Raw genomic sequence first — 16,967 nt, 5'->3', positions numbered from 1 at the left:
TCAGTAGCCGTTGGGCAGGACCCTTTAGCACCGGTTCGTGTTACGAACCGGTGTTAAAGGGGCCTTTAACCCCGGGCCGCAAAAAGCTCGAGGTTTTTAGCCATTTTGGACATCGACCAATGCCTCCTTCTGTAGTAGTGATAGCCACATGTTTGTATGGTTAGCATACTCATCTATTCAGGTAAAATAAAATGGTGTTAATGATTGTACCTTCTTGTTGATGATATGGTAGTGGCATATTTTTCAGTTCATGTATGTCCTCACATAAAATTGTTGTAGTTATCACTTACCAATTGTTTCTACTGCTTGCATTTTTACAATAACATAAAGAAATGACCACTTGAGATGGTTCTCAAATCTCAGTTTGAACTGGATATTATAAAAGAATAGTAAGTCCTCATCCTTGATCATTAAGGTAGGCTTGAGCTGACATTTGACAAAGTATATATTTGTGGTCAGTAGGTGATTCCGTACAACAAAACTATTTGTTCTAGTTTTCATACATACTCTCTTATACAGCAAAATATACATGTGTAATTTGTTGTTTCATTATAATAGGTTACTTGGTGTACAAAGTACTGCAGTTGCTACAGATGCCGATTGATTTTCCTTAAACTAGATATTTCTTAATCATCTTAGTCCTTGTAGATTCTTTTATTTGTGGGCTGCTCATTCTTGGCTTGTACCAGGCTTCGAGTTAGGGGGTGTTTGGTTGGGGGTATTAAAATTTAACAAGTACTGTAACATTTTTGTTTATTTGGCAATTAGTGTCAATCATGGAATAATTAGTCTCAAAAGATTCGTCTCACAAGTTATTCTCTAGCTGTGTTTTTAGTTTCATAAATAGTCTATATTTAATACTTTATGCATGTGTCCAAATATTCGATGTGATAAGCGATAAAGTTTATCAGCATGAACCAAACATGGCCTTAGTTTGTCACAATTGTGCATTTCAGTCCTCTGTTCTTTTGTCTGACTGAGAAGTAACACCATCCAAAAATTGCTTAGGGTCTAGTTCCCACATGGAAAAAGATCCCATATGCAATTTAGTATTTTACAATTTCATCCTGTTTTCGTGGAAATGAGATAACTCAAAGATGTTACATTTAGAACAATAAGTATTATAAGTTTTATTGATAGAATTTACAATAATCCTTGTCTTAGTAGATCGTTATAACAATTTTGGTAGCCTCCAGTTTTATAAATAGAAGGGATTCTACAAATTCTCAACTCTTCCATTCTCAAGCAACACTGGTGACATAATGCAGTTTTTAATTATGGGCCTGAAAATAACATAAAAGTAAATAAGGTGCAATGTGCGTTGACAACATTTTTGAACTGTAGCATTGCCTAAACTTGATTTTTTATAAAGGAAGGAATTTGTTAACTCACAATTATTCCAATCGTGAACCCACTTCAAACCTTTGAAAAAGAAAGATACAACCTAAAAAATAAAAGGAGAGCATGACACTCTAATGATAATCAATTCTAGGACTAGATTGACATCCATGTGTGCCAGGAAAAAACATCATGACCTCTTATGCCAATTGTTGCCTGTTGTCACAACCAAAGCCTACAAAAAAAAAAGCTTATGGAGGATAACCCATGTGAGAAAGCCAATAAATGACTGAACGATACCACCTGCAAAGAGGAATAAATATGTTTTTTTTCTCAAACACCAAATTATTTCTAAACTAAAACAATAAAAAAGTAGTTGCCGCCTTAGTAAACGAAAGGTTTTAAATCCTGCCTAAACCTCCGAAGACAGATTCTGAACATATGAGAGATACTACAAGTTGAGAATGTTTAAAACAACATGTATGCATCCTGAAACTACACTGGCAAAATAATATTCAACGATCAAAGGTGCTTAATTGTCATTTTTGTGACAAAAGCAACACTTTTTCGTTGCCTTGCCAATTGCACTTTTCTAAGGTATCTTTTGTTAGAATCATTCCTGTACGAATATACCAAAGAAAAAATATCTTTAGTGGAGCCTTTAACATCCAAATAATTTTGTTCAAGTTGGGAGAACTAATTGAATCAAAGCTGACTAATGTGATTTCATCGAGAGCTAGGGTTCAAGTTCTAGCAGAACACATCATATTCATGTAAAAGAAGTTCATTCCAAGTTTCTAATTTAGATTTAATCAAATTAGAGATGTACAAAGACCTCAATTATGGTATGTTGTTTGTCTAGCAATCTTGAATAAGAAAGAATATTGTTCCCTCTAATGTGAGTTTCCCTTACCATTTCTAGTGTGAGTTCCCTTACTATTTATCCTTTTAGAATCTCATTTGGGACTGATGATTGTGAAGGTTCTAGAACAGTGATAATCCTATTTAATGTTCATAAAACAACCCCTGAAATGTGACTCCCTACTGTTTTCAATATCCCTAAGAAAAAGTCTTAGAGCCTAAATACTTGTCCCGAATTAAGTGTTGTGACTTGTGAGTAACTTGAAATTCCATTTACTAAGAAGTGAATATTTTTAATATCTAGGTCATGAATTTCTAACCCCCGGATCTTTCAATTGACAAAGTATGCTCCACTATCAAGGTGATACTTCCTCTTTTTGATTGTCAGTTTGGTAAAAAATTTTAGAGAAAAATAGTCTAACTTCATTAGCACTCTTAGAATTGCAAAGAAAGACATCATCTACTATGAAAGACTACTCAAAGTTAATCAATGTTAGGTGTCACACCCAATTTTTTTTTATTTTGGGTTGTGAACAGAAAACACTAAATAAAATAAATACCTTAACGATTTTCTATTTTTTTCAATATTTAGTTAGTTATTAGTTACTCCTTCAGTATCGGATTTAGAAGTCGTTTTGGACAAGGTTTGGGTCAAACATTGGGAATATAAATCATCAATAACTTTTAAATTATTGAGTATGAAAATTATATGAATAGATTTATCTTGAAAAATACTTTTATAAAAGTATACATATATCATTTTTTCTAAAAATTAGAGGTCAAAGTTGTGTTTTAAAGACCGTGTCGCTGTCCTAAACGACTTCTAAATCTGATACGGAGAGGAGTAGCACTTATGTTAGGAATGGTTTTATAATTTTTTCTAATCAAAATTTCTTAGGATTGTTGTATTCATGCTGACTGCATGGTTTTATTCGAGTTAAAATGATACTATAAAATATGTTTAAATGTTGAATATGTTTTGTCCTCTTTCCAAAAATGAGTCTTCAAAATTTTAAAAACAAGTTCTTTTCAAGGTGAGTTTAAGTTTGTTTTCAAAAGTCTTTGAAATGTAATTTAAATATGTTTTAAAGGTTGGTTTAGAAAAAAGTTGTTAAATTTTCAAATTAATTTTAAAACATATTCAAAAATAAGTTTAAATAATGCTTGAAGTTATGTTTAAAAAAGGTTTTAAAAATAGTTTATTTGTTTTTCCCTTTAAATAGCTTCAAAATAGTTTTCATATATTTCAAAAATAGCTTTAAAATAGTATGACATGACTTGGATTGGGTCCATATGTCATGCATTGAGATAGTGAGAGAGGGAGTCAGTGGGCGCTTGTTGGTGTCTTAAAGAGGTCAAAGACCATGGAGAAAGCAGAGGCATGGAAGGAAGCTAAGTTTAGTTGAATTTCGCCCGAAGACAAATTGAGTTTAGGCTAAAAGGAAAATTGAAGGAAAGATGGATACAATCTTAGACTTTACAGTTTTATATAGCTTCGACCCATGATATTTTAAAAACTTTAGTTTCCAAACTATATTTTACAATTTATTTAAACTATTTAAGTTTGAAAACCCTAGAAGCTTAAAACTTCATTAAAAAATTATATATATATATATACGCTATTTAAATATATTTTTAATTTGTTTCAAATATTTTATCCTTTTAAACATTTTGAATGTATTTGGAAAAGAATTCAAAACATTATTTTGCAAAGCATTAAAACTTTATCTCGGAAATTATTTGAAACCATTTTGAATACCAAATAATCTATTATTTTAAACCAATACTCTACTTTTGAAAATTTGGCTATTTTTATTTTCTATATATCAATTTAAAACTTTGCTTGTTTTTAAAATGTTTTTGGTTTGATGATTTCCTATGCGGAGGACGACTAAAGCCACAACATACTTTATTAAAAAAAAGCAAGTATTTTTAGCCGGTCAGGAAACAATAACGAGAAAATGGATGATTACGATATGGATGCTACTCACCTTTTCCATCAGACTGTGTTTTATTTAATCCTTAAATCACGTACTACTGCTTGTCTTTGCATAAACTAAGTAATGAAACATATCTCAGGCCTTGTTTAGTTCCTCAAAACCCAAAATTTTTTAAAATTCTCTATCGAATTTTTTGGCACATGCATGAAATATTAAATATAGATGAAAACAAAAACTAATTACACAGTTTGACTGTAATTTATGAGACGAATCTTTTAAGCCTAGTTAGTCTATAATGAACAATATTTATCACATACAAACGAAAGTGCTACAAAATCTATTTCCTAGAAAAATTTAGAACTAAACAAGGCCTCACTAGTTACCTTGTTTATTTGGCTGATAAGCCATGACAGAAAGTATTGTTGGCTAATTTATTATGAGAGAAAAACACTGCTGAATGGCTAACAAATTCGGATGATAAACCCCAAACGAATTCATCAGCGCCCAAGGAAAAAAGAACATCAAAGTTTTCAAATCTCTCCAACCAAATGGACATCAAACAATTCAATGAAATAACCATATGAGCTATAAAAATAATTCAATCAATTAAAGTATTGCGGATTGCAAACAAATGAGCAGCTCGCTTAGGGGGAGCAGCCATCTGGAGGTTCAAAAATCAAATTAGAGCTCGCCGACTCAGCCGTCCGAGCGAAAGCGAAGCGCGGCCCAACTCCCTCGCCAAACGCTCCTGGTGGTCTCCTCCGCCTCCCCCACGCCGGCACCCCTTGTAGTTGTAGACGACCTCGGCGCCGGCGACGCCATGGCGGCGGCGCAGCCGAAGCCGGCCAAGAGGCTGGGCGGCATGGCGGAGGCGCTCGCCATCGCCGCCGACCTCGGATTCCCCGCCCCTACCACGCAGGTCCGTCACACTCACACTCACACCCCACCGCGCCTCCCTCCCCGATCTGTCTCACAGCCTGATCCTGCCGCCCGCCTCTGGTTCGGTTCGAATCCCCGCGCTTCAGCCGGATCTAGCCCTTTTGGTCCGATCGCGTTCCGTTGCGAGGCACAAAATCGTAGGGTTCAGTTCGCGGAAGCGGTGGGCATCTGGAGAGGTAAATTCGAAATGGTTGTCAAAATGTATGTCCGGAGGTAAGCGTTGCGGCCGAAATCGTGGCATGAGCACACGAATTTCGTGTGTTTGGGCAGGTTTAGCATTTGGTTCGGTTAAGCGAGGTTGCGTAATCTTGGGTCATCTTGCGAAGAGAACTTGTGGGATGGTGCGTGTACAATTAGGCCATCCTCAGTGCAGGTTTCATAGCCCAGTTTCCAACACAATCATATTAATCATATTTTGGAAACAGTGCAAAAGAGTTTCTGCTCCCATGAAACTCTTATCACCTCTCTTCATTAATACGGTGCCACATCAGCATATTTAATATCCATGAAACTTCAATGAAACTCCATTGAAACAGTGCAGAAGAGTTTCTGCGCCTTAGGAATTAGGATACTCATTGTGCCGAGTTGTTGATCTTCTGAAACTTTGCAATCTTAGAACAAAATGCAAATACAATGAAAACAGGGCATTCCTGTGTTGCGCTATATCTGTTTCACTGTTTATTTTCTTTAGATTTGTTGCTTAAAATTTTAAATTTAGGTTTCTATGCTAACAATGCAAAGTCTGCACTTGGTGCACTGTACACGAGCATGCAAAAACTGAGGTGATGCTAATGAACAAATGGCCTTCTGGATTTTGCTGGGCATGGTGTGATGTGAATAGCGTGTTTCTCAAGTCCTCACTATTTCCGTCTGTTGTTTCTCTCATTGCAGGAAGATCAGACTAGCTCTGACAAAAGCGATGATTTGGTGAAAGTTCTGAGAGAACTGACTGTCGTGCAGAGGAACATTGCCAACTTGCAAGTGGAGCTACAAGGAAGAAAGGTGATGTTTTGATATCCAGTTGTTCGGCTTTACATGTTTGCACCCAAAGCTTTCATAATTTTTCACCTAGTGTTACGTTTTTCAGATCCTGTGTGACATTTCCATTTCATCATGTTTCTTAATGAAAACACTTTATATTCTTTATTTAAGGTGGTCAGATTATGATCCCTTTTCTGAAGTGTGCCATTTCTGGCTTGGTTGCTCATGAAATGAGATTCTACTATTCTAGGCAGAGATGAGACTTCCTAGTGAGTTACAGCATTTTTGGGATACAGTATATTCATACCAGATACCTACATGTTGACTGTTAGTATGAGCATTCCTTTACCATGAATACTTGTGGTCATACTAAAGGGGATTTTTTTTCTTTTACATCCAAAATTTATTTTATCTAATAATAAATTTGGTAGATGGCCACACTTACTGGAACTAAGTCTGATACTCTGGTCCTTGAAGAATGATTGAAAATGTCCGCATATCCTTAAGGGCTTAAGTCTAAACCTTTTTTAGCCTAGTAGATAATGTATGAACAATAGGGCTGGTGAGTCCGAGTGGTTCCTTGAGCCAGCCCTCAAACTGGCGACCTGGGTTTGATCCCCGGTGTTGGCATTGGGAGGCCCCTCCGTTGGCCTTCCTTCTGAAAAAAGATAATGTATGAACATGAACACTGTTGATGCCATACTAATATAGTAAGATGTGGGATTGGAAAAGGGAAAAGCGTTGTCATACTGTTTATGTTTGCCCATTAGCTTTCCAGCATGCTGTTTTCCAATAGTGCCATATCCATTTCCTATCTCTTTTCAGAGCTTTTCCTTTGATTCTATGGTATTATCATATTCATGAATTTTTGTTTGCCACAGGATGATAAAAACATTGCTCATTTGACTCATGTGAGTGAGATGGAAAAGAAGTGTGAATCTTTGGCCAGAATAACTACTATATTGAAAGATGTAATTCAGAACAAGGTAATGTAAGCCACATACCTGCATCTTATTATCCTTGCTTTCTTTCTTTCTTTCTTGAGCATCAAGGTTATATGTGGTTTTAGTCAGATTTGTCAAGACCAGCTGTGTATGCATTAGCCAGTTGTTCTACATATCTAAAATTGCAGCTATTGTCTATCAGGATCGCATTATTGCTCGGCTGCAACAACCTTATTCCCTTGACTGCATACCAGTTGAAGCTGAATACCAGGTAATCTTTTATGTTCTCTTGCAATTTCTATAGCAAACAGCATAAGAATGTTGGCCTACGCCTACTTATGCATATTCATTGCTTGCTTTGACTGCTTAATGTGCTGATCTCTTCTCAGAAACAATTCTCGGAGCTACTTCTGAAAGCAGCAAGTGACTATGGGGCATTGACAGCATCAGTTGGTGATTTCCAGTGGAGTCAAAACTTTAGAGAGTCACCAGCTGTCTGGGGGGTAAGTTAAATTATGTTTTTTCTAATAGTAGTCATAACAAATTCATCCTATGAATATGCTTTCCACTTGGATAAATATATCCATGCAATCTCAAGATAGCATATGGTTTATCATGAATCCATGTCAGGATAACAGTGCACTTTGTTATGTATTCATTGCGATTAACTAGCCTTACAACAACTCAAAATTCTTCTTGTACATATGTCGGTTTAAATTCCTCTATTTCTCTTAATGAAGGAAATGCTGCGACCGATTCCTGCTGCACTTGCTTCCTGCACCCGGTTCTTCGAGGCCATGTCCGCGATGAGGGAATCCTTCTCTACTCTTCAGAAACTACGTGTTGGCCATTCCTCTCTGGCACTGACCCCAAGTGGCTCCAGTGACGATTCGAAGTTCTTGACGCCGCCTCAGTGGAGAGACGGCGGCTCAATGCTCGACAGCTGGAAGCAAGTGGAGGACATGAACCCCGAGAGCGATGGACTTGCTGACGCCATGAACCAGAGGAGGCTGTCTTGGCCTGCCATCAAGAGGGACCCGTAGCTAGGTCGCAGCTCACCCATCAAACTTAGGTTCCATGTTGTATAAATAGGATTCCAACTTGTCTAGTTGTCCTTGATTCTCTGAATGTCTGTTTTCTGTTTTCGTTCCCATCACTTGCACCCATTTGGCATGTTCGACTTAACTGAGAAATGTTCTATAAGTTCCTTAAATCAATATTGTGGCAAAATTTGATATGTTTTATACTGATATATACTTGTCAAGTGCCGGGAACATGTCTAATCTGACAACTGAGTTCCTCTCTAGAAGTAATATGACTGAAAGGAGCCCAGGATATGTGCTATGCATATAGATGCTGTAATGTACATGTCTGACTCTGTGTAAGGCATCACTTCGTTTATGTCATTAGGTGCCAAATTGCATCAACTGTTGAGGGCGGCAGGATTAAATTTGATATGTACATTTTTGAGCGTGAAAAAGAATTTTTCTCAGTCTTCAACTTCCAATCCAAGCAAGAATAAACCGATGATATATGTTTATGGGTGCTAATGGGCCACAACCCATGAGTCATTTTATAATCCAACTCATCCTTTTATTCTTTAGTCTTTTGGTAAAAGAGAAACACCCTTTGTTCACCACGTTAAGCAGCATATCCTTGTTTTTATGTTAGTTTTAAACGAGATTTATATTCGAACTTGATCATACAAATGCCTACATTTCCAACATTAGACGACTATACTTTGTCTACCTCAAAGTGCTTGAGGAGCTGGAGGAGATGAAGAGGATGGAGAAAGAATATAAAAGTAAAATCTCCAGATGGAGGAAACACACACGCACACGCACACTGTCAGCTAGCTACATAGTTAGTACCATTACGGACACCCTTATCTGCTAGTATTTTGCTCATGGCTTTACTTGTTCTTGCCTACTCTACTGTATAGTGGTCGCTATGTGACTTTTCATCACCTAGCCGTTTTACCAAAGATAACTATTCTTTTTTCCGAAATAACGGCAAAAGCTTTGTCGTAGTTTTTATTAAGAGGAGAAAAAGAGAACAACAGTCACTTAGAAACCACGTGTAAAAACCTGACAATTATGCCAAGCAAAACCTACATCTTAAACGAGCAAGTACTTTTCCCTTAATTATTTATATGTAAGGTATAATAATAGACGCAGGTAGCATAATTAAGCAGATTACAAGTGAGTATAATGTACATGGCAGGGGTTGTACAAAAGCAGATTACAAGTGAGTATAATGTACAGGGCATAATTAAGTAGTTGTACTTATTAACTTCAGATTATTTGTCCATCTTAGGTTCCTTGAGAAAAAGGACCCGCAAGACTATAACAAACTGTATGTATAGATATAGCTAGGCACCATTATTCACGTGCAAGGGGCCGGGGGGTGACAAATCTCAGTCCAGCTTCGTACTGCTGAATCCGTTTCTGCCTTCTCTCTCCGTACTGTTTCTTGCCAGCTTTGCCTTCACCTTGCAGAAAAGATAGATATATCACGTGAGGCATGCCTGGATTTTTTTTATTGAATCACTAGTAGAAAAACGATTGAGATTTTTCTACTTTTTGTAAACACCTCTATCATATCTGCCTCTCTACATGAGGCTCAATTTACCAGCTGCTCTTGGCAGGGTGGGGCAATGAAGCATCTATGGAACATGCTCCCTCGGTCTCAAAATAAGTTTTGTGATGATGTCCGTGCTGGTTAAACTTATTTAAGTTCGATTGGATTTATAAAAAAATATTAATGATACTTTTATCTCTAAATAAGTTTATTATAAAAATAGATTCAATGATCTATATATCTCATGATACTAATTATGTACTATAAATACTAATATTTTCTTATATATGTTTTGTCAAAGTAAAAAAATGTTTGACTTCTTGGGAAACGAGAACGACATTTACTTTGGAACAGAGGGTGTATATCCACACAACTGGGTGCTAATATTTGTTTTCCAATTTTTTTATATGCTTGTTTTAGCAATTGATTTTTTACAGGGAATTGAGATATACAATTAATGTTGCTGTTGTAGCATTTCAGTATAAAAAAATAGAAAATTTCAGTGAACACAATATACTAGTATGTATGTATATATATGTATGTATGTACCAATATAAAAGCGCAAAGTTACCTTTGCTACGTTTGCCTTGTAGTACTTATAGCCCTGAAACACACACCCAAATCGGTGAGAGGATTTGTAATTATTGATATGTACACAATACAGTTATATAAATTTGGAACTGGAAATAACAAAGCATTATTACTTTATCTGTTCCGTATATGTAATCGCAGTAGGTGAAAATTGAGCTAAAGTTGCTGTTGCTTTGCCTTCCAACCAAGTGATGGTAGTCATGGAATTCTGCTCCTCCGTGGTACGGGATCAGCTTGGTGGGATCAAACGGGAAGTTGTACCTGCATCATGCAGTAGCACAATTAATTCTAGACTACTTGGATAGTAGTTACAGTATTAATTAAACTAAATTAAATTTTACCCGCAGTGGGCGCTGATGGCCTCGAAAATACTGACGGCAAACCAGAGCCAATGCGTGACGACGTGGCAGGGTGCGATGGTGGGCCCGGCGAAGGTAGGGACGCCGAAGACGGCGACCTCGGCCCAGTGGCTGTATGACGTGGCGAAGGACGTGGGCGCGGTGACCTGGTGGTGGACGTGGTGGATCTTGTGGTACCCCCACTCCGTGTGCAGCAAGCGGTGGATCCAGTACGAGAGGTAGTCCTCCACCAAGGCGTAGGCTACCAGCTGCACGGCTACCTCGCCCACTGATGGCAAAGGAAGACCCATCCGGATACCACCCACCTATACATGCATATATAGACCATGCATGCATGTCGATCCCATATATAGATATATGCACACACACACATAAATGTCGATGTATGATGTTGTATTGCATTCATAGAGTACAACAAACTAATTAGGGTAATTTATATACTCACACACAACTAGATCGAGATGAAATTGATAGTAACGGCCGGAAAAACTCCTCTTTTGTTTCTATTTTGATATATATATATATTTAGCGAAAACAGGAGTAGGTTTGAAAAAGCCATGATCGAAAGCGGACGAGCTAGAATCACATAATCTAATATTAAGTGTGCATATGTAAATTCAGACAACAATATATATACATGTATAAAGATCGATTTAATACTCACTTGCACTACCAGAATCCGGGTCTGGGACTCAGCAAAGAGCTTCTTTGCCGAATGCAAAAAAAAAAACACACGATAAAAAAAACACTCGGCAAAGAGGCTTCTTTGCCGAGAAAAAACACTCGGCAAAGTTCTTTGCCGAGTATTTTTTTGACACTCGGCAAAGAAGCATCTTTGCCGAGTCCTTTCTTTTGACACTCGACAAAGATCTTCTTTGCCGAGCATAAAAAAACACTCGGCAAAGAAAATTTTAAATTGAATTTTGAAGCTCTAAATGAATTCAAATAAAAAACTTTTCAACTATAAAGTTGTATTACTTTTCAAGATCTACAACATTTATTTTGATCATTTTTTCATTTGACAAAAGTCAAAATTAATTTGTTCACAAATTAAACATCTCTCTCTTATAGTTTATGAAACTATAAGATTCATAAAAAATATTAGAATCACTATATCGGATGAACAAATGACAAAACAACTAAAATAAATAGATCTTGATAAGTTATGAAATTTTGTATTTGCCAACTTTTTCATTTGAGTTCATCTTATCATGCAAAACTGCGTCTTTAGTTGAAAATTTTCAAATTCGATTTTTTCAAACAACCTTGGATGGAAAAACTCCCTAAATAAACTTTATAGATCTCAAAAAATATAAAACTTTGTAGTTGACAACTTTTTGTTTTGGAATCATCTTATCATGTAAAAACTATGTTTGAATTTCTCAAATTTTGTAAATGACCTCGAATGGAGAAACTCTCTAAATGAAAATTGTAGATCCCGAAAAGTTATGAAACTTTGTAGTTGACAACTTTTTGATTTGAAATCGTTTAGAACCTCAAATAATCAATTTACACATAATTTGGTATAATAATGAGAAACCGAAATGTAATATTGACACAAGTGATAGTGTGGTGCAGTGGTTAAGGAGTTAGACATGCGAGAGGGCCGCAATGTTGCGAAAAATTCTAAAACTTGAACAATAGATGGAGTCGAGTGGGTGCAAGCCCCTTTGGAAAAAAAATTCCCTTTTTTCCTTTTTTTTGTTTTTTTATTTTCTATCTTTGCCGAGTGCTCGATAAATGACACTCGACAAAAACGGCTTTGCCGAGAGTTTTTTTTTTTGCCAAGTGCCCTTTGCCGAGTGTGGCATTCAGCAAAGCCAAAAAGTCCGGTAGTTATTGCATGCCATGGGTGTTAATTAACACGTTAAAACACATATAACAACGTAGCTTTTTTTATTTCAGATGTGTCGAGCTAGTCATCGTTTGTAGCACGTGCACGTCCGTAATGAAACGACCCAAATTAATTAAAGCTAATTAACTGTGTGTGTATATATAGCTAGCTATAGCTAGAGAGAGAGAGAGACCTTGACGACGGGGTAGGAGATGAGCTGGTAGGGAACGAGGACGAGCAGGAAGACACGGATGGTGTCGCCGAAGTAGCGGGCGACGGCAGCCATGGAGAGCCGCACCCGGGGCTGCAGCTTGTACCTCATGGCGAACGCCGGCGCCACGCGCTCCAGGAGCGCCAGCGGCAGCGGCACCACCATGTGGGCTAGGAACAGGATGAAGGTGTTGTGCCACAGCAGCCAGTGGTCCGGCATCGCCGCCGAGTAGCGGAACCAGGCGGCCTCCGCCGGCGTCAGGCCGCGCCCCAGCGCCGCCTCCGCCTCCGCCGCCGTGCCGTAAGGGATCATCGATCACCGGCGTCCGTCCTGCCGCCGGCGAACCTAACTCGATCACTCACTGCTAGATATAGCTTATTTTTTTTTCCCCTCGCGAGAGATCTCTCCAAGCTCACTGACACGTACACCACTCACCAAATATGAGATCGATGCAGTACGTCGTTGAGCTTCAGGCTGCTTTATATATATACATATACAGGCTAGCTGTTTGGTTTTTGTTGGATGTAGTCGTCTGGATCAGGATGAACGAGGTGGCCCGTAGGTTTTTGCTAAGGGACGAGTTCACTCCGAGGATTATAGGGCGCGTTTGGTTCGTGGATGGTCACAGCTTGGCTCGCATGGCGTGGACAAGCCCGCTCTGGCTCCCCAGGTGCGAGAGCAGCTTGTTTGGTTCTCGTAATAAGTATGCATAAAGAGACTTGCTTCGAATGCTGTTTTGTTTTCACATCTACCACAAAAGTGAATTCTTGTATCTGCACGCTCGCTCATGCGCACGGCCAGCGCTTGGGGGGGGGGGGGGGGGGGGGGGGGGGGGCGCAGAAAACCAAGCGCGCTGAGTCGATCTGTATTTCGTTGGGTCTGGTTAAACTATGATCGTAACCGCTTGGTATCCAACAACGCTATTTAATCCAAAGGAGTCCATAGGGTCGGAGAACTGATCGGTGATATAATCCAAACAAGCTAATAATGGATTCACTATCGGGAATTAAGACTTTGTTGAGTGTTTTTTGGTTTGTTGAGTGTTTTTTTTTCAGTATAAAAAACACAAAAAAAAACACTCGGTAAAAAAGACACTCAGCAAAGAGCTTCTTACTGAGTGTTCATAAAAAAACCCCTCGTTCTTTGGTGTTTTTTGACACTCGACAGATAATTTATTTAAAGCATATTTTGAAGTAGTAAATTAATTCAAATGAAAAGGTTTTCTAGTACAAAGTTGTATAACTTCTTAAGATCTACAAATTTTATTTTGGTCATTTCTTCATTCGACAAAGCAACAGTAACATTGCTTACAAAATCTACATCTCATAAGTTTCATGAAACCACAAGAGAGATGTATAAGATTTATAAACAATGTTAGAACCACCATATCGGATGAACAAATAATCCAATAACCAAAATAAACTTTGTAGATCTCAAGAAGTTATAGAATTATGTGGTTGATAACCTTTTCATTTGAGTTCATCTTGTCATGCAAAGCTATGTTTGAATTTCAAAATTTTAATTTTTAAATGACCCGATGGAAAAATAACCTAAATGAAAATAGTAGATCTCGAAAAGTTATAAAACTTTGTAAAATCATCTTGTCAATGTTTGAATTTTTAAAATTTAAAATTTAAATTTTGTAAAAAACCTCAGATGGAGAAATTATCAAAATAAAAGTTGTAGGTTTAAAAAAGTTATGAAATATTGTAGGGCGCTGGCAATTGGAGCCTCGCCCTTTTTTTGCTATGTTTTGGGTGGAGGTTTTCAGATTTTTATTTTGCCAAGTACTTTTTTTTTGCTGAGTGTTTTTTAGCACTCGGCAAAATATTCGGCAAAAGCTTTTTATTGATGCTTTTTTCTATTGAGTGGCCTTTGCTGAATGTTACGCTCGATAAAAGGTTTGTCACACTCATCAAGGCCGCCATTTCCAGTAGTGATTATGTGCTCCCTAATTGGTGGAGGAGTAGATAGGCCTTGTTTACTTCCCAAAAATTTTTCAATTTTTTTTAATTCTCTATCAATCGAATCTTGCGGTACATGTATAGAGCATCAAATATAGATAAAAGAAATAACTAATTGTACAGTTTATCTGTAATTTGCGAGACGAATCTTTTGAGACTAGTTAGTTTATGATTGGACAATATTTGTCAAATACAAATGAAAATATTATAGTGCTTATTTTGTAAAAACTTTTAGAACTAAACAATGCCATAATTAAGCCGCTGGTGCAGAGATGCTGTTACCACGTGTGGAACACAAGGAGAGCAACTACACAATTATCTTTTTTACGACAACACGTATATTGTACCGATTAAAACACAGTATAAAGTTTTGGGATTGTACTTGTACGTCCCAAAGAACAGCGGTGGAGCTCCCTATCTACTACTAGAAAGGAGTTAAAAGACTTAAAGGAGTGACTCCGATAAAGTCGAGCGCTCCAAGGAGCAGATTCTCGGGGACATCGCTCCCTTGCTACCAAACGCGAAATTACGACCGTGCGGCGCGAGCGACTGCACGAGAGGAGGTCCGAGCGGTTAGCATGACAGAGTAGAGAGACAAGAAAACACTATTTCTATTTCTTTAAGTGCCGGCCGCTACAAATCGATCAATTCCTTAAGGGTCAAACCGTCAAAAAAATAAATTAGTAGTCAGATTTTTAGCATCGGTAAAAAATATAACGACACCCAAAGATATAGGTTTTCTTGAGTGTCAAGGTTTCCTTGAGTGCCGATGGCACCCAATAAAATATAAAAACACCCAAGAATAATAGATATTTTCTTGAGTGCCGATAACCCTCAAGGATATGTATGGAAAAAAGAAAAACAATCTTATATTTGTTGTAGTTGAGATTTGAACTCGTGACTTGAGATTTCAAGTGAAACTAACTTACCACTACACCACTTAATCTTTTGTAACCAAGTAAATGTTTCTTTCTTTTTGTTTTCAGTTTAGCGGATCTTGTAATAAATATTTGAGAACCTAAATGATTTTAAATGAAAAAAGTTTGAATTATAAAGTTTTGTATCTCATCGAGTACTATAACTCTGGTTTAGGTTGTATCTCTATCTGAGGTCATTTGAAAGATTCAAAAAATTTAAAGTTCAAAATTCTAATAATTTAAAACATATTTTATGGACCTCAAATAATTTCAAATGAAAATTTCATCAACTAAGAAGTTGTATATCTCTTCGGGCTCTATAACTTTGATATAAACTTTGCCTCCATACGATATTAGTATGTTACATTTTAGCTTTAAAATAAGCAGGCATCTCAAGCTAAGTGCTAGTATATGCATTCTCTAATGCATAACAACACGAAATTATAACTTTTATTGGATTAATTTACTAACAACAAATATATATTATTTTCCAAACATGTCAATGGAGCATTTATGTCTATAAAATGCAATATCTAACTAACAAGAATGCAATGAGTTCACTATATCGGTGGTTAAGAGAAATATGACTATAAATTATTTTTTTCCTTGACAGCTGTACAATAATTTACTTGAGGGTTTGCACCTAAAGAAACTAGAATTACTTTGGCGGTTTCAACTAGCACTCAAGGAAATACAGATTTAACTTGGCGGTTTGGATTAGCACTCAAGAATATGTATTTTCTTGGGTGTTTTATACAACCCTTAAGGTAATTGTATATCCTTGGGGGTTTAATTTCGTCCCTAAAAAAATTGCTTGCCCTCAAAGATACTCAGATATGTCTCATCCCGCACTCCCGCCCGACGTCGTGCACCCGCATCTAAACCCCAGTTGCCGGCGCGAATCCAGGTGCCCGGCCGCCCGTTGCACATCCCTGCTGCTGCTCTCGCCGCCGTCCAAGCCAAAGGTGAGGCAACTTGCTTTGTGTTCATTCTTCCTTATGCTCACATCTATAACCTGGACATGTTTCTTATTATTGTAGTTTGGATTTGAGTAAAGTTCATCAGCGATCCTTAAACTTATTCGAATGTGTCATCCTAGTCCTTGAACTCGCAAAACAAGTACTTAAATTTGTTTGGTTATCATCCTGGTCTTTAAACTTAAAAATCTCTCATATAGGTCCTCAAACTTGTTTAGTTGTGTCATCTCAGTCTCTAAACTTGTTTTTAAGTCTTATCTGGGTCAAAACAAGATGAATCTAAAAAATCTATATTAAAAAATAATTTATAACTTTTTCATATAAACTTAAATAAAGATAAACTTTATATTCCACACTCGGCCACTCCTATATCCGCAAAACATGCTGATCTAACCTTCATTTGATGAAGAATTGCAACTTTTCAATTGAGTACTGGTATATAACTTTGAGTCGCTTTATCGTTTTGTCCACACAAAGCCTTGTTCGAATAAGCTGATGCCCCTGCGCACAGTGCTAGCTTGAGCAACATAT

At 37.3% G+C, this 16,967-nt stretch overlaps 2 protein-coding genes across 2 annotated transcripts; one reads left to right on the top strand and one right to left on the bottom strand.

Annotated features, from left to right (window-relative positions):
• On the top strand, positions 4,762 to 8,271 carry LOC8071164 (AUGMIN subunit 2). The gene is made up of 6 exons (XM_002445158.2): positions 4,762 to 5,058; positions 5,970 to 6,080; positions 6,941 to 7,045; positions 7,206 to 7,274; positions 7,393 to 7,506; positions 7,744 to 8,271. Exons 1-6 carry the CDS (start codon positions 4,960 to 4,962, stop codon positions 8,044 to 8,046), a joined length of 801 nt encoding a protein of 266 aa, XP_002445203.1. The 5' UTR covers positions 4,762 to 4,959; the 3' UTR covers positions 8,047 to 8,271.
• On the bottom strand, positions 9,144 to 13,017 carry LOC8071163 (methylsterol monooxygenase 1-1). The gene is made up of 5 exons (XM_002443966.2): positions 12,561 to 13,017; positions 10,516 to 10,838; positions 10,288 to 10,435; positions 10,155 to 10,187; positions 9,144 to 9,494 (listed from the first exon to the last, which is right to left on the bottom strand). Exons 1-5 carry the CDS (start codon positions 12,888 to 12,890, stop codon positions 9,420 to 9,422), a joined length of 909 nt encoding a protein of 302 aa, XP_002444011.2. The 5' UTR covers positions 12,891 to 13,017; the 3' UTR covers positions 9,144 to 9,419.

The sequence above is a fragment of the Sorghum bicolor genome, chromosome 7, assembly GCF_000003195.3.
Source record: "Sorghum bicolor cultivar BTx623 chromosome 7, Sorghum_bicolor_NCBIv3, whole genome shotgun sequence".
NCBI lineage: Eukaryota > Viridiplantae > Streptophyta > Magnoliopsida > Poales > Poaceae > Sorghum > Sorghum bicolor.
This window is presented reverse-complemented; position numbering and strand designations above follow the sequence as displayed.

Coding starts and splice junctions, on each gene's coding strand:
- LOC8071163 (XM_002443966.2), bottom strand. CDS start 12,890: ATGATCCCTTACGGCACGGCGGCGGAGGCGGAGGCGGCGCTGGGGCGC. Junction 10,436..10,515: donor GCCATCAGCGCCCACTGCGG/GTAAAATTTAAT, acceptor TGCATGATGCAG/GTACAACTTCCCGTTTGATC. Junction 9,495..10,154: donor ACAAGGCAAACGTAGCAAAG/GTAACTTTGCGC, acceptor CTTTTCTGCAAG/GTGAAGGCAAAGCTGGCAAG.
- LOC8071164 (XM_002445158.2), top strand. CDS start 4,960: ATGGCGGCGGCGCAGCCGAAGCCGGCCAAGAGGCTGGGCGGCATGGCG. Junction 7,046..7,205: donor AAGATGTAATTCAGAACAAG/GTAATGTAAGCC, acceptor ATTGTCTATCAG/GATCGCATTATTGCTCGGCT. Junction 7,507..7,743: donor AGTCACCAGCTGTCTGGGGG/GTAAGTTAAATT, acceptor CTCTTAATGAAG/GAAATGCTGCGACCGATTCC.